Source organism: Arvicanthis niloticus, chromosome 3 (genome assembly GCF_011762505.2).
Source record: "Arvicanthis niloticus isolate mArvNil1 chromosome 3, mArvNil1.pat.X, whole genome shotgun sequence".
In the NCBI taxonomy this organism is placed as follows: domain Eukaryota; kingdom Metazoa; phylum Chordata; class Mammalia; order Rodentia; family Muridae; genus Arvicanthis; species Arvicanthis niloticus.
In genome coordinates this window covers 79,812,361-79,837,218 of record NC_047660.1, presented here as the reverse complement: position 1 = coordinate 79,837,218, position 24,858 = coordinate 79,812,361, and the positions used below count along the sequence as shown (strand labels likewise).

Below are 24,858 nucleotides of genomic sequence, written 5' to 3'. Positions count from 1 at the left end.
TACAATTGTGTGATTATATAAAACCAGCAAGGTAAAAGTATATATGGGGGATTATCTTTATTCCACTTTTACTTCAGAAAGTCTTCAGATAACAATGTCACTGTCAACTGCTGGGGACAGTACCTTTGCCTAGAAGCAGCACATTTGACATAGGCAATCTATAGTTTGGCTTAGTTCAGTATAGCAATAGTTTATAAGAGTTCATCAGAAAATGAAGTGCAGCATTCTCGTAGTCAGGAAATGTATATACAGATTATTCTAGTTTGCTGTCTGTTGGTGTGATGAATACCATGACCAAAAGCAGTCCTGAGAGGGAAGGGGCTTGTTTCATACAGCTTACAGTCCATCACAAAGAAAAGTCAAGGCAGGAACCTGGAGGCAGGAACGGAAGCAGAAGCCATGGGAGAACACTGTTTACTGGCTTGTTCCATATGGTGTGCTCAGCCTGCTTTCTTACACAATCTATCCAGGGATGCCACTGCCCACAGTGTGCTGGGATCTCCCACATCTCATTAATCAGGAAAATGCCCTACAATATTGCATACGAGCCAAGCTGGTGGGAGGAGGCATTTTCTCAATTGAAGTTCGCTCTTCCAGATGACTCTAGCGTGGGTCAAGTTGACACAAAACCAACCAGCACACAGATATCGAGGCCTGTCGTACCACATGGCTATTTAAATGAGAGGTTCAAACAGAGAGAAGATCCACAGGGAGAAAAATGAAAAACGATGATGAAAAATGGAGACAGACACTATGAGTGGGATAAAGCTGGCCTAAAATAGACCACTGTCACTTAAAAATAAGTACTTGGCGGCAGTGTCAGCGTTATCTGCGCAACAGCACTGACTCTCCCCCTGTCTCCTTCCTTCAGGCCTGATTCAGCTGTGACAGCTAGCTCCCTGTTCCTTCAGTGGACCTATTGCCTCACAAATTATTCTTCAGTCCTAACTTCTTTCTGCCTTTAAGGGCATGAAGGACCCTGGTTAGTTCTCTTCTAGATGGGTGAGTTCCAGGACAGCCAGGGCTACACAGAAAAACCCTGTCTCGAAAAACAAAAACAAACAAAAAAACAAAACAAAAAAAGACAAAAACAAAGAGAGAGAGAGAGAGAGAGAGAGAGAGAGAGAGAGAGAGAGAGAGAGAGAGAGAAACGAAGGCAGAGACAGTTCAAGCAACTTGCCCAAAGTCACATAGTTCGAAAGAGCCAAGGTTCAAATTCAAGTACTTTATCCACCAGAGCTAGAAGTTCCCAGCTATTGAGGGGCCTCAATAATTTGCAGGGCAACTCGATGCTATAACTAGAGATGTCAAAGTCAAAGAACTGTGCAAAATGATTAAAATGGCATCAGACAAGAGTGGGGAGCCCAAGGCTTAAATATTGGTTCTACATTCCCATGCTGACCTCGGTTGGTCCTGGTTCGCTGTTCACTAGTTCTCTGGCTGGTCAGTCTCAGGATTAGATAGACATACAAAAGGCCAGGGTCAGCCTGCACCCCATCTCATACTGAGCACATGGATGCCTTCTACAACCTGTCTATCGAGCTAGTCACTCAGCCGGTGGGAGCCTCAGTTTCCCCTGGTGCCATCAGAATGTAATTATCCTGACTTCAAAGAGTGGAGGTGAGGATTAGAAAGGGTCTGGGTCAAGGAGCTGACACACAGGGCTAATTCCATAGACAGCAGTGGTCTTGTTAGACCAGCATAGGACAGAAAGAGAAACCCAGAGAAGAAAAAAGAAAAAAAAAAAGTTCCATCAGAGCCAGGAACCAAAAACTGCCAGACACTGAAACTGTGACACATAAGTACTGCTAACAGTATGTCTGACCCAACCCCCCCACTCCACACTTTCATACTGAATTCTTGTTCAGTAAATGAAGGAATGCATCAGGTTTGAGTTAGCTGTGTACTGAAGAAAAGTCACCATTGTGATTTACAGTGTTCACATATTACAGGTAATAATGGAATAATGGTAGGTGCCATTTGTTCTGTGCCAGACCTAGGATAAGCAAAACCTACCCTGGTCTTTTGAGACTTAAACTGTCCTGTGTAGCTGATCTCAAGCTTGTAATCCATCAGCCTGCTTGGTGCTGAGATTACAGGTATGCACACCCCACCTAGTACTAACCCTATCTTATAGACAAGAGTACAGAGGCTGGAAAAGTTTAACTCACTCAAAGCCACAGAGCAACTAAGTAGCCATACCAGAGCTTGGTCTCCAGTGCAGATAGATGGTCTTATCCTTGTAGCCAGAAGGCAGGTGTGCCTACTCCTCCTCCTAGCTTTATAGAAAGGGCCACAAAGTCCCCATTTATTCCCAGACTCTGGCAGCTATGGACAAATCATTTTAATTTCCTGGGCCCTGTTGTGATCAAACAGAATGTACTGGATTAGAGTTTTTCAATCCAAGTCTTGTGGACCATTAATCACATTTTATATCCAGGAGGTAAGAACAAAAGAGGAATGAGGATCACGAGGAAGGGGAAGAGAGCTAAACACATTCATTAGCAAGCAGACACAGTGGGATTTCAGTTCATTCCATTGAAAATTCTGAAATTCTGTTGGGTTTTATATGGGGGGGGGAAGAGCTGGTTAGGGGAGTCATGAAGTGGCTTGAGGGGTTTGTTGTGAAGTTGTATGCAAAGCAGCCAAAATGGACATACTTATCTTGGAGCTTATTTGGGATGCTCTGGGGTGGGGGAGTAGGGGGAGATAATGGGAAGGAAGCGAACTCTTTCCTCTATGAATGATCAGTATTACACACAACAAGCCCTCACCAGTTGCGAGAACTGAATTCAAAGAAAAACAGACCTGAGTATAAGGCAGATGCTGGGCTAAGGCTGAAGCCCATGGATATGTCAAGAATGCTAGCAATTTCTTTTGTACTCAGCCACCTACTCTGCCACAAGGCACTCTGCCTCAAGACCCATCCTCTGTTTGTGAACAGCATAGCATCCCTCTTCTAGTGGGATAACCACAGGTAAAGCTCCCCCCTCCCCTGTGTCCCACACACTTGGCATCTGAACAAAGATGAACTGTGGCAGCTGAGGCATTCTTGTTTGCATCAGAATCTTTGCCCAGGGTCATGGCAAATATTGTTTCATGAGTTTCCAGCTTAGTTTTTAGAGCTCAAAGGATAGAGTGTTTCCACAAGAAAGAAAACAGAAGAAAACACACACTCATGCATGAACACACTCACACACACACACACACAAGCAACACACGCACACACACACACACATTTCTGTGTCTTTGAACATATAATTATTGCCTACAGAAGGTACGCAACGTGTGCTGATAAAGTTGAATTCAAAGACAAGCATGGAGGGAGGGGTCCAATGAGAGACAGAGGAAGACAAAATCCCTGCCCATTTAAATCTTTTCTTCTCAGGGAAAAGCAACACCCTCAGACTCACCAGCCATAACCAAGAACAATTCTTTCCAAACTTCCATTTTGAAAGCAGGATCTAAGAGTAATCCAGGACAGAACTTCTGACCCCCAGCTGATGCTTGCTAGGAAACTGGGCTGCTGAGTGAGCCACACAGTCCAGACCAAAAAACAAACAAACAAACAAACACCACAGAAGAGATGTTCAATAATTATCTATTGAATGAAAGAACAACAGAAGGAGATCTCAGAAGACACGGCCAAGGGGATGTCAACATAACCAGGACTTACTGGCTGACATTTTAAGAATTCCTGTGTTAGGGACATGACTTAGTTGTAGAAACTATACTTAACATGTGAAAGGCTATTAGAGCCAGAAGGAAGAAAAATAAATAAATAAATAAAAAGCCCATTCATATATATACCTTTGAACTCAGACCCAGAATAGCCCATTTGTCAGACTTCTCTGTTAAAAGCATACACTGTTCAAATCTCAGACTAAGTTTTTCTTCTAAGAAGTCTTTTCAGATCAGCTGAGCCCAAGGACATGGCTCCCTTGTTTCCGTTCTAACAAAGCTCACTGCCACCACTTACTAATCATCTTCCACCAGGTGACATCTCTCAAAGTCATTGTCACCCTGGTTCTGTAGGGGACCGGAGCGTGACCTATGACAGAGGTATTTTCAGTTTTGAATGGGTAGTTTTTCTGAGGGCATAGCAAGCAAAGTAGATTAAATAGAGAGTATAAGGCAGCAAGGAGTAGCAGGTAGATGATGCTACCTGCTGTTGCTGTCAGATCTGGTGCTCAAACTACACAACTTTAGAAACAGACCAGGATGCCCCCGGCCCCCTGGGGCAGCCAGCTAGAGTTTGCAGCTGAGAGTCCTGGCTGGAGGGTCCTCTCCCTGGATGAGCTTCCAGCTTCCCATTCCCATTGCAGGCTTTTTATATTATGAGATAAGCAGTAGGAACCCCCACTGGACATGGTTTGCCTTCTAGCTATTGTCAGGGACACCACATCTTCATGCTCTTAGCTGCTTGTTCTTTTCTTTTCTCCTTGTCACAATTAGGGGGCCAGCACACCTCAGGAGAAGGAGGGTTTGTTTTGGTTGTAGGGCAGGAGGTTTGCTCCCAAAGTCCACTCTCAACAAGCTTAACCAACACACGATGATGTATCAATACCATGAGCGTTATGATCCAGCAGCCATGCAACCTTTCAGGTCGTTTTTTTCCACTTGGGTCTTTAGAAAGTGTTCTCAGGGAACTAGCCCATGAAACAGACTTCTGCATCAAGGACTGATTATAGTCAGATCACTTGTAGACAAATATCATTCTTTAATCCTGCATTTAACAGACAATAACCACCGTGCCATCTTCCTACTGCTGGAGAACAATAGTCATGCTGGAACCTAAGACTCCTTGAACATCTACTAGGAAGAAGGGCTGCCCCTTCAAACACTTCATGCTAACATGAGGAAGTCACTCCAGAGATACTCTCCATTTTGAAAGAAATGAGACCTAAAGAAAAATATTCAATCTGCTTATGAGAAAACTCCAGGCCAACACAGAATCTATCATATAAGACAACAGCCTAGCTAACCTAGAAAATCTTTGGTGAGAGAGGAAAAAAGATTTTCAGGCTAGCGACATAAAGAAATGTCCGGGCTTTGGTGGGATCCAAACTCTTGGATCCACTCTTTCATAGTGTTTAATACGAAGTCCTACATCAACTGTGGAGACAGTGTGTTAAATCATATGAAGGAGGACATTCCTCTTAGTCCGAATGATAAGGCAAGATGGCTTGTGTGAAAATATAAAAGGTCCTCGTGAGGTTGGGGTGTATACCACTTGGCCCAATGAAGGAAGTGGCATGCCACAAGGGTTTACTCTAAAATTCCTCAAAGCAAAGTGTGGGAAGAGGCCCGTGGTTATGGCAGCTGGCTGGGGGACAAGTTGGCTGTTAATTACACTGTTCTTACTGCTATTCTAATGTGAACAGATCACAGGATTCATATTTAATGCAATAAATTACCCAACTTAGAACATGACATTTTCTGGCCAGTCCTGGTGAGGGTATTGTGAAGACGATACACTTACAGTGGTGAGAAACAGCCAGTAGACACTGCTGTGACATCAAGAGGCATCAGTCTACACCAACACAAGTACACAAATATCTTGGCCATTAGTTAGAGTTGTGAATTTACCATACAAACTAGTCCAAAGGATGAATCAGCACACTATGATCTAAATAGAGATAAATTCAAAATAACAGATTGGCTTTAAGTACCAGACACACACTTTACTTCAAGCACTGTATTAAATGTTTCTATCCATTATTTTCCTCTAAATAACACTTTGAGGAAAGTATTAGTGTTCCTAAGGCAGAGATGAAGAAAACAAGTCTCCAAGACTGCACAGCTAGGAAGAGGCAGAACAGGAAATCCAGGTTGGGGTGGCTTCAGAGTCCTCTGAAATCCCACTAGAAGGTGATAGGGGCTATTTACTTAAATGACAGAACATCCACTGGGTAAACACCATGTAACCATTAACAAGGGTATTTATGAAGCCAAGTTATATGGGGAAATGCAAAGTTTTAATACAAACCAAAAGTGAAGAGTGTGCACAAGGACACAAGTGTCCTTGAAAAGTGAAGAGTGTGCACAAGAAGACTTTACAGGGGAGAGGCAGAGATCGCAGCCACGTGAGAAGAGATGTCTCCCAACTGTAGCTGTGTGGGTGTGTTGTTTTGTAATTAAAAATGCAAAGGGGAACTAGGTGTGGTGGCCCATGATGGTAAGCAGGAGGTTGAATTCAAGGTCAGGCTGGACTCCTGGGGAGACACTGAAACAACAACAAAAATACTAACAAAGCAGTAAGGAAGGTAACTGAACCAAAGTGCACCCAACTGCTGGGGGAAGCAGCCATTTTGGTAGTGGTGTCTTCATGAACCCTGTAAACCATTCATTTCTCCAATTCCTCACCTTCCTCGCCCTCCTCCTCCCTCTCAACTTCTTTGTCTTTGGAATCTGCTGAAACCAAATGAAGAAATATTGCCCGTCTCCTCCCCCAAATATCTTTCCAATGGCCTGTGCTAGGAATCTACCAACTTTGATCAGGAACTTGGAGTTATTCCACGGTGTAATGTTAACAGTGTGTGATGGTGTCTCATTTCCAAGAGAGGGAGAAAGAGAGGAGAGCTTCAAGCATCCATGATGGCATCCACGGCTTCATGATTGAGACTCTGAGTACTGTGAAGCTTCCTCCTGGGTTATCTGTGGCTGGCACAGCTGGGGTCCAGCTAAGACATCCTTTTTGCATCCCAGCGGCTATTCATCCCAAGCTGCTCCACAGCTCTGCTTCCTACTCCTCAGGTCTCTGCTTCTCTGCACCTTCCCTAGAGAGGCACACCTGAGGAACTCAAGTCCTCAGGAGGTGATCCTGATTGTAAAGCTTATGGGTTTTGTTTTGTTTTTTTTCTTTCTGTAAATGAATTCCAGAGATATCTCTCGGAAAAGGAGAAGAAAAAGTGAGGAGGAGGAAGAGGAGAAGAAGGAGGAAGAAAGGGAAAAGACTAACTAGATCTGAACCAAACAACAACAACAAAAATACTAACAAAAGAGGAAAAAGGAGGGAGGCAGAGAAATGGCTCAGCAGTTAAGAACACAGATTGCTTTTCCAGAGGTCATGAGTTCAATTCCCAGCAACCACATGGTGGCTCAAAAATCATCTGTAATGAGATTTAATACTCTCTTCTGATGTGTCTGAAGATGGCTATGTTGTACCCATATGCATAAAATAAATAAAATCTTTTTAAAAAAAAAAAAAAAAGAGTTAATTCACAAAAATAAAAAGAGAAACTTTTTGTTTTTGGGTTTTTTTGGGGGGGTGGGTTTTTTTGGGGGGGGGGTTCTTTCAAGACGGGGTTTCTCTGTGTAGCCCTGGCTGTCCTGGAACTCATTCTGTAGACCAGGCTGGCCTTGAACTCAGAGATCCGCCTGCCTCTGCCCCCCAAGTGTTGGGATTAAAGGCGTGCGCCACCACTGCCCGGCATAAAGAGAAACATTAAAAAAAAAAAGGAAGAACAGAAACTGAACCAAAGTATACGCAACTGCTGGGGGAGAGCAGGCATTTTGGTAGCTGTGGTGTCTTCATGAACCCTGTAAACCATTTCTCTAATTCCCCACCTTCCTCCCCCACCACCCCTTCTCTTTCCCCTTCCTCCTCCCTCTCTTGCTACAATGTCTTTGGAATGTGCCGAAACCAAATGAAGAAATATTTTTGCCAGAACCGAAGCTAATATAATCAACTTTGTTTTGGTTTGGTTTCTTTTGTCTTGTTTGAGCAGGATTTTACTATGTAGCCCTGGCTAACCTGGAACTCACACATCCCCTTGCCTCTGCCTCCCAACTGCTGGGATGTGTCAGTATACTTGGCTAATAATCAACTTTTTCTGACAAAGCTTATGCAGCCACCCTTGGGTCATTGTGACCTGTAGAAGGCAATTTGTTTTTTATTTTTTAATTTTATTTTATTATTATTATTGGTTTTGTCGAGACAGGGTTTAGCCCTGTATAGCCCTGGCTGTCCTGGAACTCACTCTGTAGACCAGGCTGGCCTCGAACTCAGAAATCTGCCTGCCTCTGCCTCCCAAGTGCTGGGGTTAAAGGCGTGTGCCACCACTGCAGCAATTTGTTTTTTAAAGACAGAGTCTCATATAGGTCACTCTCAATCTCTATGTCAAGGAGAATATGTAGCCCAGGAAATACAGAATTGAGGATTGAACCCATTGCTTTCCATATGCTAGGCTGGTATGCTTCCAACTGAGCTACAACCGCCGCCTTCCATTTATGACTCTATGGAGTGTTTGCCATAACCTGTTACAAATACGGTATCTTAAATTTGAGGAGAGGAAGGGAGAATATTTGGGAGAAAGCACTTCAGATTCTCCTTTTAGTGGCTAAACAAAAATAAAGATTGTGGGAAAAGATCAAAAATGAAAATGGAAAGATCCACAAGACTGGCTAGAAGATAGGAGAGTGAGTGCTGGCACCCCAACCTTAGACCACTCAGGGAGATCACTGCAAAAAGGGACTGGTTTTAACAGCTTAAGGACATCAAAGGGGAAAATAATATGAAAGTTTGCAGAACAGAGAGAGCTTTAAATGATTCAAGTTCAAACGGACAATTTCAGGCATGGGGAAGAAAGGAAATTACAAGGTGCCCACAAGTGGCTGCGGAGAAAGGATGCTTAACCATTAAATGCCAGTGACAATGAAGACAGAAAGTAGGACATGGAAGAAATGGCTCAGTGGTTAAGAGCACTTGCTCTTCTTGCAGAAGACCCAGGTTTGATTTCCAGCACTCACATGGTAGCTCATAGCCATCTATAACTCCAGCTCTGGGGGATCTTCTGACCTCCAAAAGCGTTAGGTGAATATTATACATACATGTAGACAAAACACTCAGCTTCATAAAATAGATCTAAAGATAAAAAGTGAATATGGTGCTCTTGTTCTTACCTTAAAGGAGGAAGGGGGATTGTTATTTCTATAGGAAATAACAGACAGGACTAGCAAGAGAGTAAGGAGTGGTCACATCACTAGCAGACAGTGTGTCTGAACCACTTTCTAGGGACAGCATTGAGCTGAGCACTTAATAAAAAGTTCTCTTGTCCTTTATTTTCATATTTTCACCTTCCTTTTTTGTATTTATTTATTTAGGGGGGAAACATATGAACATGCATGTATGCATGTATGTCAGAGAATAATTTGTATGAATGGGTTTTTTCCTTGTACCACCTGGTCCCAGGGATTGAACTTAGGTCCTTGGGGGGCAGTGGAGTGGGTGGGAGCCTCTAGCTTATGAACAATCTCTCCAGCCAAGCTGAGTACTTGAAACACATCATTCCCTTCATTCCCCATGAGGACCACTTTCCTACCTAACAGATCCCTTTACAATTACTCTACAATTGCTGTGAAGAGATTTGCTTAACAGCCTGGCCTTTGAATGAATGGTATCCAGGTATATGATACCTGTCCTTGAAGACTATGAACAAGGATCAAGTTCAGAGCTGACAGCTCATGTGGGTCATGGCTCCTTGGCGTTTTACCTAGGGAGATGTCCAAATGAATGTCCATGTAGTTCACTGGAAAGAGGAAAGGATCAGAAAAACCCCAGTAGCCTCTCTTTCTTAGGAGCTAATATACATGACGATTTTAGAGGAAAACACTACCATCATTATTTGAAGACATTTTTAAGTGTATGTATGTGTGTGTGTGTGTATGTCTCTGTGTGTGTGTGTGTGTGTGTGTGTGTGTGTGTGTGTGTATGTGTGTGTGTACTTGAATACAGAAGCATGGGTACCACAAAACATAGGTAGGTGGAGGTCAGAAAACAATTTTGGGTCTTGGTTCTTATCTTCCACCTTTTATTGAGACAAGGTAAGCTTCTGGGGAATGTCTTCTCTCCACATCCACTTCCCCATAGGTGTGCTGGGATGACAGGTGCATGTTACCACATCTGCTTTTACATGGCTTCCGGAAGAGTCTGAACTCAGTCTTTACATGTACACAGCAAGTTATTTCCTATCCTCCCAAATGTTTGCCTATGAAAAAGAATGAGGAACATGGCCACAGTTGCCTCTTTGTATGGCTACCATGGAAACTGCAGGAGAGGACAGGTACCTGGAAGACACAGATAGAACATGCCTCCATGCTACTGATATTTGTATTAACTCCTGGCACAGCTGAGAGCAGCCTGGCATTTAGTTTACTAGGCCCCCTGTACTACAAGCTGTGCCTCTCACCAACTACAGAAAAGTCATGAAAAGTCATGTGTGTAAAGGGAGGCATAACATACCACATATGAAGGCACTGGCTTCAGAGCTGCACCTTCTTTAAGACCTTGTTCTTTTCCCAACCTGCTGTTGGTGGCCAAAAAGAAAAGATCGTACCTCTTCGTGTCTCTTCCTCCTTGAATGTGGTATTAAATTTTGATCACAGGACAGTACCTTTACTGACAAATTCCATAAGAATCTCTGAAACTCCTCATCAGAAACAGGCGTTAGCATCACATTGCTGCCTAGTTCTAGGGAGCCAGCAATTGGGGAGGAGGGAGCTGATGTGAGCTGACAGAAGTCCTAGGTGATCACCAGACAGCTCTGCCTCTGTGAACCTTGCTTTCAACAGGCTTAACAGAATTCGGCTGGTCTATTCTCATCTTTCCTCTCTAAGCAACTGGGCAGCCAGAAATGGTTATTTAAGAATGCCGAGCAACTCATGCTGCAGTGCATTGTGGGACCTTGGCTTCTCCTTCTGATAACAGCTCCCAAATTCCTAAACTCCTAAACTCTCAGGGGCTGAGGTCCCCTTTGCATCCCTTTGGAAGGTGCGTGTATTTCAGACCTTGGCAATCAGCATCCATGTCCTTCTGGCCATAGGAGTAATTCTGGGAGGAGTCACAAAAACTAGGTTTGGGATTTTTATAAGAGAGACCTAGACAAGAAAATCCTCCAAAGTATAAAAGTCACACTGCCAGTGACCATCTTCCTACCAGGATGAGGGGAGGTATACATGAGAATGAAATCAACAAAGATAGTAAATGCCGAAAAGTAAAGAAAAAGATTCTCAGGGGAATGAGCGCCTACATCCAGCCATGCCTGAAGCTGATACTGCACATGCTTTCCTATCATGGAAGAATAAATTGACTTTTTTTACTTCTAAGAATTTGAGCTGTGATTCTTACACTTGCAACTGGAAGTTTTCGGTTAAAAAACATAAAAAAAGGCACAGGCAGGTGGATTTCTGAGTTCGAGGCCAGCCTAGTCTACTGAGTGAGTTCCAGGACAGCTAAGGCTACACAGAGAAACCCTGTCTCGAAAAACCAAAAAAAAAAAAAAAAAAAAAAAAAAAAGACCCACTGCTGTGTAAGCACTTTCTTCTTTCCACTTTGCATTATTTAGGACTTGTATTATTCTCTTTTTTTCTTTTTCTCTTTTTCGAGACAGGGTTTCTCTGTGTAGCCCTGGCTGTCCTGGAACTCACTCTGTAGACCAGGCTGGCTTCGAACTCAGAAATCTGCCTGCCTCTGCCTCCCAAGTGCTGGGATTAAAGGCGTGCACCACCACTGCCCAACAGGATTTATATTATACATCTACATTTTGTGTCCCTTTTCAGAATCATAAACAACTCAATGTGATTAGACAGGCAAGATAATTTATCGATAAAATTATATTTTTGCGGGGGTAGGGGAGCAGAATAAACTCAGAAGGGCGAGGAATCACTTCTTCACAGTGTCAAAGAGAAACAAAAGAGGAAACTCTAGGGCTGCTTTGGTGGATTTTGGATACCGAGACCAGAAAGAGCTCAAAGGCCGCTCCTCTGTTTGCCAGTTCTGGGGATAGAGGAGCCCCTGCCATAGCCTCGGGCTGGACTGTAAGAAGTTCCTAATTTACTTATTTCTTTAGATGAAGATTTTTATCTCAAATATTCTTCATACACCCTTAAAACACATATGTGCAGGATAATTTATTTTTGAAGTATTAAATTGAGAGAATCAGGGTAGTGGTACACTAGGAATCAAATCCAGGGCCTCACAGGGGCTGAGCAAGTACCCCATCATTGAACCCCCATCATACCCAGGCACTGGAAGTATTTAAACACACACACACACACACACACACACACACACACACACATGGGAGGCAGTTCTGTATTTTATATTATCTGCAGGTTAATCATCAAATGGATCAAAGACCTAAATGTAAAAAAAACAAAACCACAATGTACTAGAAGAAGAATGAAAAAACTCCCCTGTTAATAGAAACTTTTAACTACAGCTTAAAGTCCAAAGTAACAAACCAAAACACTGATCAATTTTCTTAACATAAAAACGATAAAATCAATTTTGAAAAAAGCAAGCAAGCAAGCAAACAAACAAAGCAAACTCTGCCATACAAAAAGCCTTTGTCGTATCAGCAGCGAAGGACCCCACTCATTTCTCTAGACTGAGTGCTGTTCTGTCCAGATTAAAACATTGGCAAAGAGCAACACCAGCTCTACTCTGCCATTTTAAGGGACAGCAGAACATTTACAAGGTAAAGACACAGATTGGATGGCCCAGGTTTAAATGCCAGCTTTGCCACTTTCTGGGTTGTGTCTTTGGCAGAATGCTTTTCTCATCTGTATCTGGAGAGTACAGGAGTGCCCCATGCAGGGCTATAGTCAGTACCACTAGTAAGCACTGCCCATGACATCTGAGTAGAGACTTAAAGATTAACAAAACAGTCTAATTTTCAGATCTTTCAGATACTCGGCAGGCAAAGTCCATGCAAAGTGTGACACTGTTACAAATATAAGGTCCTTTCTCCACACCTGACAAAGGTGCTCATTGAATGTCAGTATGGCAGCCACGCCTACCGAATCAAAGTCTAGCATCGAACAACAGACCAGTCCCTAAGTGACAGACTTCAGGGTTTGCAGCACTTCACAATGACCTGTAAGGAAAATACTGGGGGGTCATCCATTTTACAGTGTCGAGGTATCACCTACTCAGGGCCACAGAGTTGGTAAGTGATAGAGATGGAGTTTGAACCTATGTAGTGTGGCTCAAGTGTACATTCAAAACCACAGTGCTACACTGTGTCTCGGGTGATGACTGCGGACACAATGGTAGGGACACTGGTAGTGGCGACAGCAGTGGTTCTGCTGGTAGTAGTGATGATATAATAGTGTGATTGTAATGCTGATAGCTAGGGGTGGTGGTGATGATGATGGCACCGTCTCCCTGGCACTGGGCTAGGCATTTGCCAGACAGCCTAGCCAAGGCCAGTTGGTCATCACCTGTTCTTGGGACCAATGCAACACTCTGCTCCCTGATCTCCCTGCTGCAAGTGGCATTTATGCAATTGTCCTGCAACAGCAGCCAAGGGAGCCTTCTATTTTATTTTTTTCAGTCAGCATATAAAGCAGCAGGTTTCTCACAGCATTGGCACGCATACTTTACTCTGTTTGATCATCTTTTTCTGCGTCTGGTTCTCATTTCCCTGATCTCTGCTCTACCCTTCCACCGCCTGGATTCTCCGTTCCATTTCCATGTCTCAAGTATTCCATTACCATCCCCCTCTCTTCCTCAGAGCCTCTTCTCTCCCTTCCCTAGGCCCCTTTCTAGGTTCATGACCTCCAGCCTACACTCACTTTCACATAACTATGCATACATAAAAACAGTTAGCTAATATCCACACAGGAGAGAAAGCATGTGGTATTTGTCTTTCTGAGTCAAGGTTATCTCACTTAATACAATAATCTCCAGTTCCATCCATTTTCCCGGAAATTTTAGTTTTCGTTAGGGATGGATAAGAACCCATTTTGCATATGCACCACATTTTCATTATTCATTCAATCTGTTGATGGATATCTAGGCTTGTTCCATTTCTTTACCACTGTGAATAATCCAGCAAAACCCAAGGATGTGCAAGTATCTCTGTGGTAGGACATAGACTCCCTTGGGTGTGTGCCTAGAAGTGGTATAGCCGGGTCATATGGTCATTCTATTATAACTCCAATCCTTGCCAAAATCCTTGCCAGCTTCCACTGTGCAAATCTTAATTTCTTGTCATAAGGGACGAGGCCCTACAGGACCTGTTCACATGTGCCTCTTATATCTCCTGCTTCTCTCCTCCTTGCCCCTGTTCCAGCCCTTCCTTTTCCTCCCTCAGGATGCACCAGGACAGGGAGTGTCTATGACTCTCCACACAGCCTCCAAAGTCTCTTCTGTGACTCTTAAACACCTTCAAGGACATCTGGAGCAAAAGCCCCTGCCTAGGGCTAACAGATTTTCCCTATCAAAGGAACATAACATCATTATTTGGACTTACAGTCCATGTAGTAATTGCTATAATTATTCAACTCTATTGACACATTACAAAGGCAGCCATAGGCATTATGCCAATAATAAAATGTGATGTGTTCTAATAAAACTTTATTTACAAAAGCAAAGTGTCGGACTTGACTAATTTGTAGGCCCCTGCACCAGAGCAGTGGAGAGGAAGGATGTAGTTTTTGCAGGCTATTTATACTCACACCCTGCTCATTAGAGGTAGTATTCTCCTCTTTCCCAACAGAAGCAATTAAGAATAATCAGCATTTTTAAAAGGACCGAGGTCTTCTCCCCACTTCTATGGTAACCAGTCACCATATTCTCAGAAAAAGCAATGACTCATTTCTGGGTTTTTGTTTTTGGTTTTGTTTGTTTGTTTTTAGTTTGTTTTTTAATGGACCTAACCTCCAGCAGTCTTTGGATGAGTGTGGCAGTCAGGGGATCTCCAACACCTGGCTGATGTTGAATTCTGGCTCAGGTCTGAGGATGAGTCATTGAGAAAGGGAGATTCTGGACCCTGATACTAAATCAGTAGTATAATGATGGCTCTGAACAGGAGACCATGTGAGGAGACTGCACAGATGAGAGCCCTGAAGTACAGAGTTCTGAGAAAGCAGGCTGAGAGCTCTGAACTCAGTGAAAAGTCTCTCCAAATCCCAATCCCCAACCCCAGTTGCCCGGAGATGAGACTCAGCGGAGTGCTACCTGCTAGCCACACCCCCGGCCTAGATGACCCTTTTCAGACTTGCCCACCTCACCATCATTTCTGCTGTCTTGCCCATACCCCATCCTCTTGATTATCCCTAGGCCTCTTGCATTTGCTATAGTTTTTTTTTTTTCCTAAGAAAATTAAAGACATCATAGCAAAATGCTATAGGCATGAACACACATCATCCTTACCATCCAGAAATAATAATCAACATTTTGTTAAATTTGTTTCTAGTAGGGTTTTAAAAATAACAAAGAAATAAAACATTTTCTATGCAGCAATAACCCCTGCTCCAATCCCAGTAGCATATACTACTGTCCTATAAAGGTTGGGCATACATCTTAGAAGCCCACTCATCATTACATTATAAAATACACATGACACAAAAATCATTTAAAATGATAGAGGCCTCATTCGAAAAGATACAGTTCCGTGGTGGTGAGTATATTCTGCTGTGGCACAACTATCGATACTAATACCAGAATACTTTCATCATGCAAAAAGAAGCCCTAAAAAGTATGCATCTGGAATTCCAGCACTTATGAAGCTGAGGTAGGAGGACTGCTCTGAGTGATATCAGGGCAGCCTGGGCTACACAGGCTGACAAATTTACTTTCTGTCATAATAGGCTTGCCTATGCTAGACAATTCATGTCAACAGTCATAGAATATCTAAGCTTATTTTATCTCACACCTGCTGATTAACACAATGCTTTTAAGTTTGATTCATGTCCTGGGAGGCAACAGAGCAGCTTGTATAATTTTGGGAGGTCTCTTGGACACCCAGACCAACAACTCCAAGGAAAGTTTCCCATGCACAGCACTGGGGATTTTGTTAGATATTCTATATGGCTCTTGTGGAGTACATCACTGTCCCAAGGTACTCCAAGGATGTACCACATCAAAGTGGTGTGACTTAATTTTTTAAAAAGTTACACACACACATACATACACACACACACAGGCACATGTATTCATGCAAAACCACACTATATATGTGTGTGTGTGTGTATGTATGTATGTATATGTATGTATATATTCCCTCCCCCTCCCCCCCCCTGTGGCTTTGTTAAGCATCTTTAGTGCATTTATCATTTCCTCTCCCTCTCTTTCCCCCTTCCCCCCCTAACTAAAGCCCCCCTCTCTTAAGCTCCTTCATTCTCTTCCATGGTCTCCTTTTACTTTCTTGTCTCCTGCTGTTATTTCTAGGTTAAATATTCGTATCTAAGAATTTGTAGCGAGGATCTACAAATATGAGAGAACATTTGATGTTTATATTTCTGAGTCTAGATTTTCTTAGTGTAATATTTTTCAGTTCTATTCATTTACCTGCAAATTTTATGATTTCATTTTTTTAGAGCTAAATAGAATTCCATTTTGTATATGTGTTGGGGATTGGTTCTGATGCTTTGTCTTAATTTGGCTCCCCAAATCACACAGGAATCTGCATATCCAGATGCTGAGGGTCCCTGTCCCCAATTAGTTTTTGATTGATCAATAAAGAGCCAATGGCCAATGGCTGGGTAGGGAGAAAGAAGCAGGACTTTTAGGATTCCTGGTAAGGGGAGAAGAGGAGGGATTCTGCCATGAGACAGGGGTAGGACAGACCATGCTGTGACAGGGAGCAGAGAGATCAGAATTAAGTGTGGGGAGCCAACAGAAGGCAGCTATCATCCATGCAGCCATCTTGAGCCATATACCCTGACAAGAGACTTGCTTACAATAGCCTATAACAGCTGAGCACACTCTAATAACATCTTGTTTTAGATACCCAGGATCTTCCCTTGGGTGTGTGAGACTTAAAGGTGTGATTTAGAGCCAGACTTAAGGGCGTGACTTAAGGGTGTGACTTAGAGGCGTGGCTTAGAAGTGAGACATATAAAAGGCAGAGGCAGACAGAAGAAATTATTAGGTATTAGGCACTTGGCACTTGGAGGAAGAACTTGGAATTAGACAGTAGGCACTTGAGACTTGAGACAGGTAACTATTATTAGACACTTGTACTTGGGAGTAGGCACTTGAGACTCGAGACAGGCAACTTGGATTAGACACTCCAGACTTGGAACAGAGAATTAGGACTAGAACTAGGAGAAGGACTTGAGACTTATTACAGTTGGAACTAGGATTAGGACTTGAGACTTGGTACTAGGAACTAGGGACTAGGAACTAGGGACTTGGAGAGAAGAAGAGAGACTGAAGAATAAACGGGATTGAATCACACTAAGTCTGGTCTCCATTCTTCGTGTCCATCCTCACTCTCTCTTGCTGAACCCTGACCCACAGACTGGAGCAGCTTGGGGCAGTGCGGGCTCTAACAGTTTAGCCCCAAAGGCTTCTGGCAGTGTGGGTTCCAACATTGATAGAGTGGTCATTTGGCCCCCAAATGTGGGGTAGCTTGGGCTGCAACATTTTGGCCCCCAAGCATGGGGCAGAGTGGCTCACAACAATTAAGAGCCCAGCAACATGTAAGAACCTGGGAAAATGGCCCCAGGTGCCATCCCTCCAATTGAGTCTGGGGTAGCAGAGATGAAATATAGATTTTTTAAAGGTCTTAACTAAGGAATACCTGAGGGAAGTGTGTACGCTAGCTGTGGGAAAGTTTGGAAGTGCCCAACCACTGAGCTAGTCAAGGTATACCAAAATTGACCTGAGTGTGTGTGTGTGTGTGTGTGTGTGTGTGTGTGTGTGTGTGTTTGTACGTCTTTCAATCATGAATCTAGACAACTCTGACAGTTATCACCTACTGGAAGCTCAAAGTAGATTAACAATTCACTGCTACATATATGTACCACATTTTTAATCATCAAGACCCTATTGTTGAAGGTGCCACACCCTTCAGACATAGAACTTGAAGGAATTAAGCTGGAATTAACCTGGAAACCTCTTCCCTGAAGATTATATCTCACAGTGTCTAAATGTGCTATGCAAGCTGCTAAGGGAGAAAGCGCTCAATAGACCTATGGAGCTGTTACGCACATGAATCACAATGGCCAACCCAGCAAGAGAACCCCAGCAGTGCAATAGTGACACAGATCTTGGTGTAACCAACTGCTGTCTAACTTAACTTAAGACCAGCTCTAGGAAGGAATCCATGCCTGGTATTGTAATAGCCATTCCCATGGCTAGTGAGGTCATGGATCCTAGGGGTAAACCTACTATCGAGACTTTCCTAAACCTGTATAATTTTAACTGCATTCTAAATAATACATATCCTTATACCCACAAGTAAGTATGACTCCCACCCCTTATCAAAGAGATGTCTTTTTGCAGCCAACATAGACCATTACAAAAAGTTGAAACTGGTTAAAATGCAAAGAGAAACTGTAAAAACATCTATAACACAATTCCTCCACATAAAGCTCATGAACACTGTGGGAGAAGAAACGAAGACTGGGAGACAGAAGGTCAGGGCACCTGCTGTGAGACAGTGCCTTACACATGTGACAGGAAGATGTACCCATGAAACCAAATATGGTCACCTAAACAAGACCAGAACAATGATAATATCAGCTGACATGCATGATATCAGAGATTGGGAAGTCTCACAATGCCTCAACCCTACATGAAGAGCCACAAGCAAAAACTTCTAAGAGGAAAAAAATCAGTCTTCTCCAAGGACATGCTCCTTGACAGGTTATCCAATCCCAAGTGGTCAGCTCTAAACACATATACGCATGAGCAACCCTAAATGAATTCAGCAGGTAGTAACTACAAATATTACTATTGTGTGTATATGTGTACATGTGCATCTGTGTGTATGTATCAATCAAGATGAGATTGTGAATCTGAGAGGAAGTGGGGTTCGTGGGAGGAATTGGAAGCAGGTACAGGAGGGGTGGAAATACTGCAAATAAAAACCGATGTATGAAATTTTCAAAATAGACCTTTTTAAATTTAAGTTTTAAAAAAGTCCAAAGAAGTTTCATTCCATTTTGTGGCAGAGTAAGTTTCTATCATTTGATTATACTATGATTTGGTTATTTGTTCATTAGCTGATGCATGTTAGGTTGCTTTTCTGTGGCTATTTTGGCTGGCATTGCTGTAAGTGAATATTATTACCTTAATTGGGAATACGCTAAGAAGTAAAATCTGCTTATTTATGGGTACTTACATTTCCTGGCTTTTTATTGGCAGTGGTGTTATAAAATGCACAACACATCCCTCCCTTCTGCATATGTAAGACTGGTTCTCTGAGCTTTAGACGTGTGAAGCCATCCCACCGGGCATGCACACTGACAGTCTTGCCAGGTGTTCAGCTTCTGGCTGGGAACCACATGAAGTTTGTGATACACTTCAGGAGAGTCCCCGGTCCCTAGGGTAGATTATACCCACACGTTCCATAGGCTGGATAACTAACTGCTCATGCTTTCTGGGCAACTAACTCACAACTGCTAGTAATTCCTCCTCAAGGAGCATCTAATACCCTCTGTACCTCTGCTACTGCTACGCAGACATACACATGATTAAACGTGAAATAAATTCATTTTTAAAATAACGATTTAGTAAGCTTTATACTTTTACAGTTTCCTGCAGCATCTATACAATGCTAATATGATTAAGAATTTGAAAAAAAGTGAAAAGCAAGTATATTAGGATGATTTCTGCAAAGACAAACTGTCTGTGCACAGGGATCTGGGTCCTCTTTTTGTACGTTGTTCATAGCTGTAGCCCTGCTTTTTGTTTCCTGGTGTGAGTCGTGATCTTCCTGTCTTAGTCTCCCTCGTCCTGATATCACAGGGCACACCACCAAGCCAGGCTTAAGTTTGTTGTCTTAAATAAAGATGCTTATACTTTATCCATGCATGAGCCTTCTCACCTGAGAGCTGTGTGTATGTGTGCGTGTATGTGCGCATGAGCATGTGTGTGTATGTTATGTATATGTTCAAAGCTGTGTTTTATGAACAAATGTACCCCATATGAAAATGAAACAATTTAAACAGACATGAAGTTTCAATCTTATGCAAACACATTTTGTTTCAAAGAAAAAGTTCATTAATTATTTAATAGCTACTTTTATTTCCAAATGTCTAGGCCATTTACCAAGACCATGTTGTTCCCTTAAAAGAACTCACAAATGCCGGGCAGTGATGGCGCACGCCTTTAATCCCAGTACTTGGGAGGCAGAGGCAGGTGGATTTCTGAGTTCAAGGACAGCCAGGGCTACACAGAGAAACCCTGTCTCGAAAAACCAAAAAAAAAAAAAGAACTCACAAACCCTGGGGAACTTTTTCTCCGACTTCACAGGCATGGCCCACCATGAGGTACAGTACATGCAAGCTGAGGGCTGAACTGGAGCTTAGTGAGTGCAGTACCCTGTGGCTGAGTCACCCATGGCTCACCCCAACCTCTGGAAACAGAACAGAAAAGTGTTACTACCCACCTGACATAGGCTTCCTGTTGGGGGTCAGGGGAAAGATTTCTCATAGATCAAAAAAACACTTTAAATTTTATTTCTTCAGTTTCCCAAAAGGGAAAGAAAATGATCTATTTTATTTCCCCAATTCTCCATAAGGGGAGAAAAATATCTTAAATACACCCCCAATCTATTTCCCCAAGGGGAGGAAACTCATGTCTCTTGAGAAGGTTGTTAGTGCTTGGCACATTTCTGATGCAGAAATGCCCTTCCTCACACAGCTCCATGGGCAGAGGTGCTTCCTCACAGCAAGAGACACTTTCTCCCTGGCTTCTCCTCCTGAGGCCTTATGACCAGGCTAGGAGGAGGCTGAAAAGCAGATGCCTGATTTCAGTCAATAAAGATCATCTCCTCCCTGTCGGCGCTTTAAGGATTCCTCCCTCCCTTCTTTGTGCATAGGCATTCCTTACTAATTTCAATTTATTACAATTCTCAAGGAAATGGGAACTAATTGGGAACCATTTGCAATGAAAAGTTGCTTCTAAAACGTTACACATCACGGCATGGGATTATTTAATTAGCAGCCTCAAGTGCTTGTTCATTTATTAGATGCCGTACACCCTGATTCACTCACCTACAGAGTCCCCACACAGATCAGATATGGTCCTGTGTCTGGGGTGCCCATGTGGCTTCAGCCTAAGCAGGTTCCAAACAGCTTCACAAGACAACCAGATGTTACAAAAAAAAAAAAAAAAAAAAAGTCCTCATGGAAGGGTCCAGGATCACGTGAGAGGATTGATCTGTGATGGACTTCACTCTCTCACATACTCCACGCATTTGTTGTGAATTTGCTCCTTCAAAACACAGAATTTTCAGAAAGTATGCTTTATGTGGTAAACACGTGGTTTCCTGAGGAAAGGGAAGAGTTAGAATCCAACTCGGGAGTTGAGAAAACTGATGATTCCCACATGCCAGAAAAGAGTTGAAGTAATCGACATTTTTTTTTAGATGTTGGTGGTCAAACTTAGAGTTCTTAGTATGCTAGCATGTGTTCTACCACAGAGAAGCATGCCCAATCCCCCAAGTAGACTTTATTTAAAAGGAGAAAGGAACAAGCCCAGAACCCAAACACTCCCCATTCTGCTACCCAGCACTATACAGAGCACAGCTAACTGAGTTTCTGTCCTGTGGTATAATCCCACCCACAGTTGGCTGCTCAGTGAAATTAGCCTTCTGTTTTAATTGAATGAAAAACCTGCCAAGAAGTTTGGTCTGACAGTAGTCCATCAGGCAGAAAGAAAGCACAATGATAAAAGATGGTCCAGTAATTATCAGTAAGAGCTGAAGAAGATAACTGCTCATGAAATGGGTTACTTCGTGAAGCTTCTTGAAGCTGGAGGGCAAGGAATGTCGCGTCGGGCAGAGCCTGTGGAAGCCTGCCCCCTTGTCAACCCTCTGCTCCAAGGCCATGGACTTCAGTAGATGAGGTCACAACAAACTGTAACAGGTCCTGACAAATCATTCCCTGCCAGGAGTCTATAAGTCACCTGACAAGGCTTAGCTCTTGTGTCTAAACCCACCCAGCAAGTTACCATGTGCACAGAACCATGCTAACAGCAGGACCTCAACTTCAGGACTGGAAGCTTTCTCTGACAGCAAGCAAAGCCTGTGTCTCAAAAATGCTGTTAACTGCTGAGGCCGCCACTAGGCAGCATCCAGTATACAGTGTGGGCTCCATAATTTTACTCTCTGAAATTTAACTTTGTGAATGTACGCCAAAGCACATCTATAAAATCGATCAGCTTAGGACAAGTTTTATTTAAAAAAAAATAGAAATTAGCTAAGTATACTTTATGAGCTAAAATAGCTATAAACTATAACACCATGTGGCCCAAAATGTAACAACATAAGAAAAATGAATATTTCCTTGATTTTCCTACAGTAAATCAATATATTTGTAAGGATGAAAAACCATGGTGAGGTCAAGAACTATTACATAGATGTGCAGCAAATAAGAATTCACACTAGAAAATATAACACTAGGGTGAGCTTTCTCAGTACAAATCTTACATAAGACAAGTCCCTCCCACATTTTTAGCTAGATTCTTTTATCTGAGTCATCATCGAATTTTTCAGTGTTTTATTTTTTATTTTAAAAAGCAAAACACAGTCACAAGTTGGAAAATAAGGTATTAAAAGGCCTTAGGGGGGGAAAATCTTATAAAAGCAAAAAAGTAAATCCAGGGATCTTATCAAGAGGCAGCTTTCCTCCCAAAGCTCCAAAGAGCTCTGGGACATGGTGTAGTGTCTGACTGGCATCAGCTCTGGAGCATGGTATAGTGTCTGACCGGCATCAGGGCAGAGTAGAGGGGAAGGGTTCTGCTGTGGGCACAGAAAAACAGTAGCTGGCATCAGCCGGAAGAGAGAAGCTAAAAGCTATAATGAGCAGCCCAAGAATGTAAATTGCTTAAGCTCCTGGGTTTGTATCAGTCTAAAAAACACTGAGAAACCAACACAGCACTGATATTCACAGTGAAGCTTCCCCAGAAGACAAATGACCATTTGTCTAACCTGCTCGGAAAGGCAGAAGAATAAATACAGTACCTAGTCATGTAACTAGGTGAGACCACATGATTGAATAGACAAAATTTAATATTTTGATTTTGTATGTTTGTGTATTAGAGTAGGTATGTGTGTATGTACTTGCACGCGTGCACGTGTGTGTTTTATAGTTATTTTTAAATTAGTTACTTTGAGACTTGGTTTCACTATGTAACCCTAGTGGGCCTCAAACTTGTAATGCTCCTACCTTAGCCTCCCAACTGCTGAGATTCCAGGTGCAGCATCACTATACCTGGATTAAACTTTTAGTTTTTAAAAAAGAATGTTGAGTTATAAGTTTGAGGCCAGTCTAGACTACATACTCAGTCCCAGTCTCAATGAATGAATGAATGAATAATTAAATACAATGAATGTGTGTGTAGTCAAGTCTCAACAGACTCTATCATAATCTCAGTAGTAAAATGCTAACATTCTCTCTTAATTGTGCTAAGTATATGGTGCAGGGTGCTGGACAAAGGTAGTCAGGGATTCTCTCAACTCTCACTTTGGCTGTAGCTTTTCTGTATCTATGAATGTCCAAGATGAGAGTTTATTAAACATACAGAAATAACAAAACAGTGGTATATAAAATCCTGGTTGTCTGATCTTGAGATTCTGCATCCCCTACTCAAACTTGGACAGCCTGGAAGATGACAATCACTGGCTGTGTTTCATAGGCCTTTCCCGATGCATGGATCCCTTGGCACAAGAAAACCTTCAGATTCTAAGTTCACAGCAATAGTTCATGGCCCCACCATTGCTGCATCTCCTTTCACTTGGAGCAGAAAGAAAGTGGCCCTGGTTGCTAGGTTTGCAAAATCTATGGATGAAAACAGTGTGGTCCCTTACCCCTCAGGATCTCAGGACTCAGGCCCGGAAACTCCCGTTCTCACAGGAAGTCTTTCTGGGATGACATCACCCACCAGATCCCAGGAATTATCTCATCCTGGTGTGTCATCCTCTGCATTTCCCTTCAAGTTGCTAAGAGGAAATGAGAGAAGAGGAACACAGATCCTACAGCACACCCCGGTCTGAGGTGGAAATATCAAGCACTTAAGACATTACTTTTGCTTCTTCTCTTCCTTCCAGACTCTTCCCCCCTCCTCTATTTCCCTTTCTCTGCTCTCTTTTTCTTCTATCACTAAATTGTTCTCTCTGTTCTCTTTGCCTATTTGCTTCTGTTTCTAAAGTGACATTTTGAAGCCTAGACAAAACCTGAGCTCCTGGGCTCAACTAATCCTCCAGCTCCAGCCTCCAGGGGAGCCAGGATCGCAGGTACATACCATCACACTCAGCAAAGAGCATATGCTTTAAGACCACTGGAGACTTTTGCTGTCATATTCAATGGGAAAAAACAAAAGAAAACAAAACAAAAAACCCACCCATGCAATGCCTGGGAAAGCCATCAATAACACAGGGTGGGGGACAATTCAGGAGGCTGCAAATATTTACTATATGTCCCTTGGTGTATTTATCTTTCAATGCTGGAGCAAAACAAATATTTGTTCCCACAGGCTCCTCAAGTGGCAGAGCCAGTATGGAGGAGAAATGCTGTCTACAGCCGTCCCCACACTATACAGATAAGGCTGAGGCTCCCTACATGCTTGTACTGAATGGCTGCATTTAAAAATACCTTGATTACAACACACATTCCTGAGCACAATGTACTGTTTATCCATCTTGTCCCTCACACAAGGTTGGTGGTGTGTGTTTGACCAGGGACTCAGCCCAGCATTGTAAGTGAACATTGTAAGCAGTTAGTAAAAGTTCAGTTGAGATACCAGGACAGAGGCTCTGCCGTGACTCGTGTTCCCGGGGACGACTTCAGTGTATCTCGTTTTGGAGTTGGGAAGGCTAATACCATTCCTGAAGGGCTGAAACAGCATCCAGGGGTAGATTTGGAAATTCACCTAAAGACATTAAAAAATTAATACTA

The 24,858-nt window shown here is 42.8% G+C and overlaps 1 protein-coding gene across 8 annotated transcripts in view; it reads right to left on the bottom strand.

Moving 5' to 3' along the window:
• Positions 1-24,858, bottom strand: part of Arhgef3 (Rho guanine nucleotide exchange factor 3) — a 277,400-nt gene that overhangs the window by 80,483 nt on the left and 172,059 nt on the right. For 5 of the 8 annotated variants that reach the window (XM_076931301.1, XM_076931302.1, XM_076931299.1 and 2 more), the window contains one exon: positions 24,704-24,832. The exons of the other annotated variants lie outside the window; for them this stretch is intronic. In XM_076931301.1, the coding sequence (XP_076787416.1) occupies positions 24,704-24,832 (129 nt within the window). The remainder of the gene's footprint in view (positions 1-24,703; positions 24,833-24,858) is intronic. 8 annotated transcript variants of the gene reach the window in all.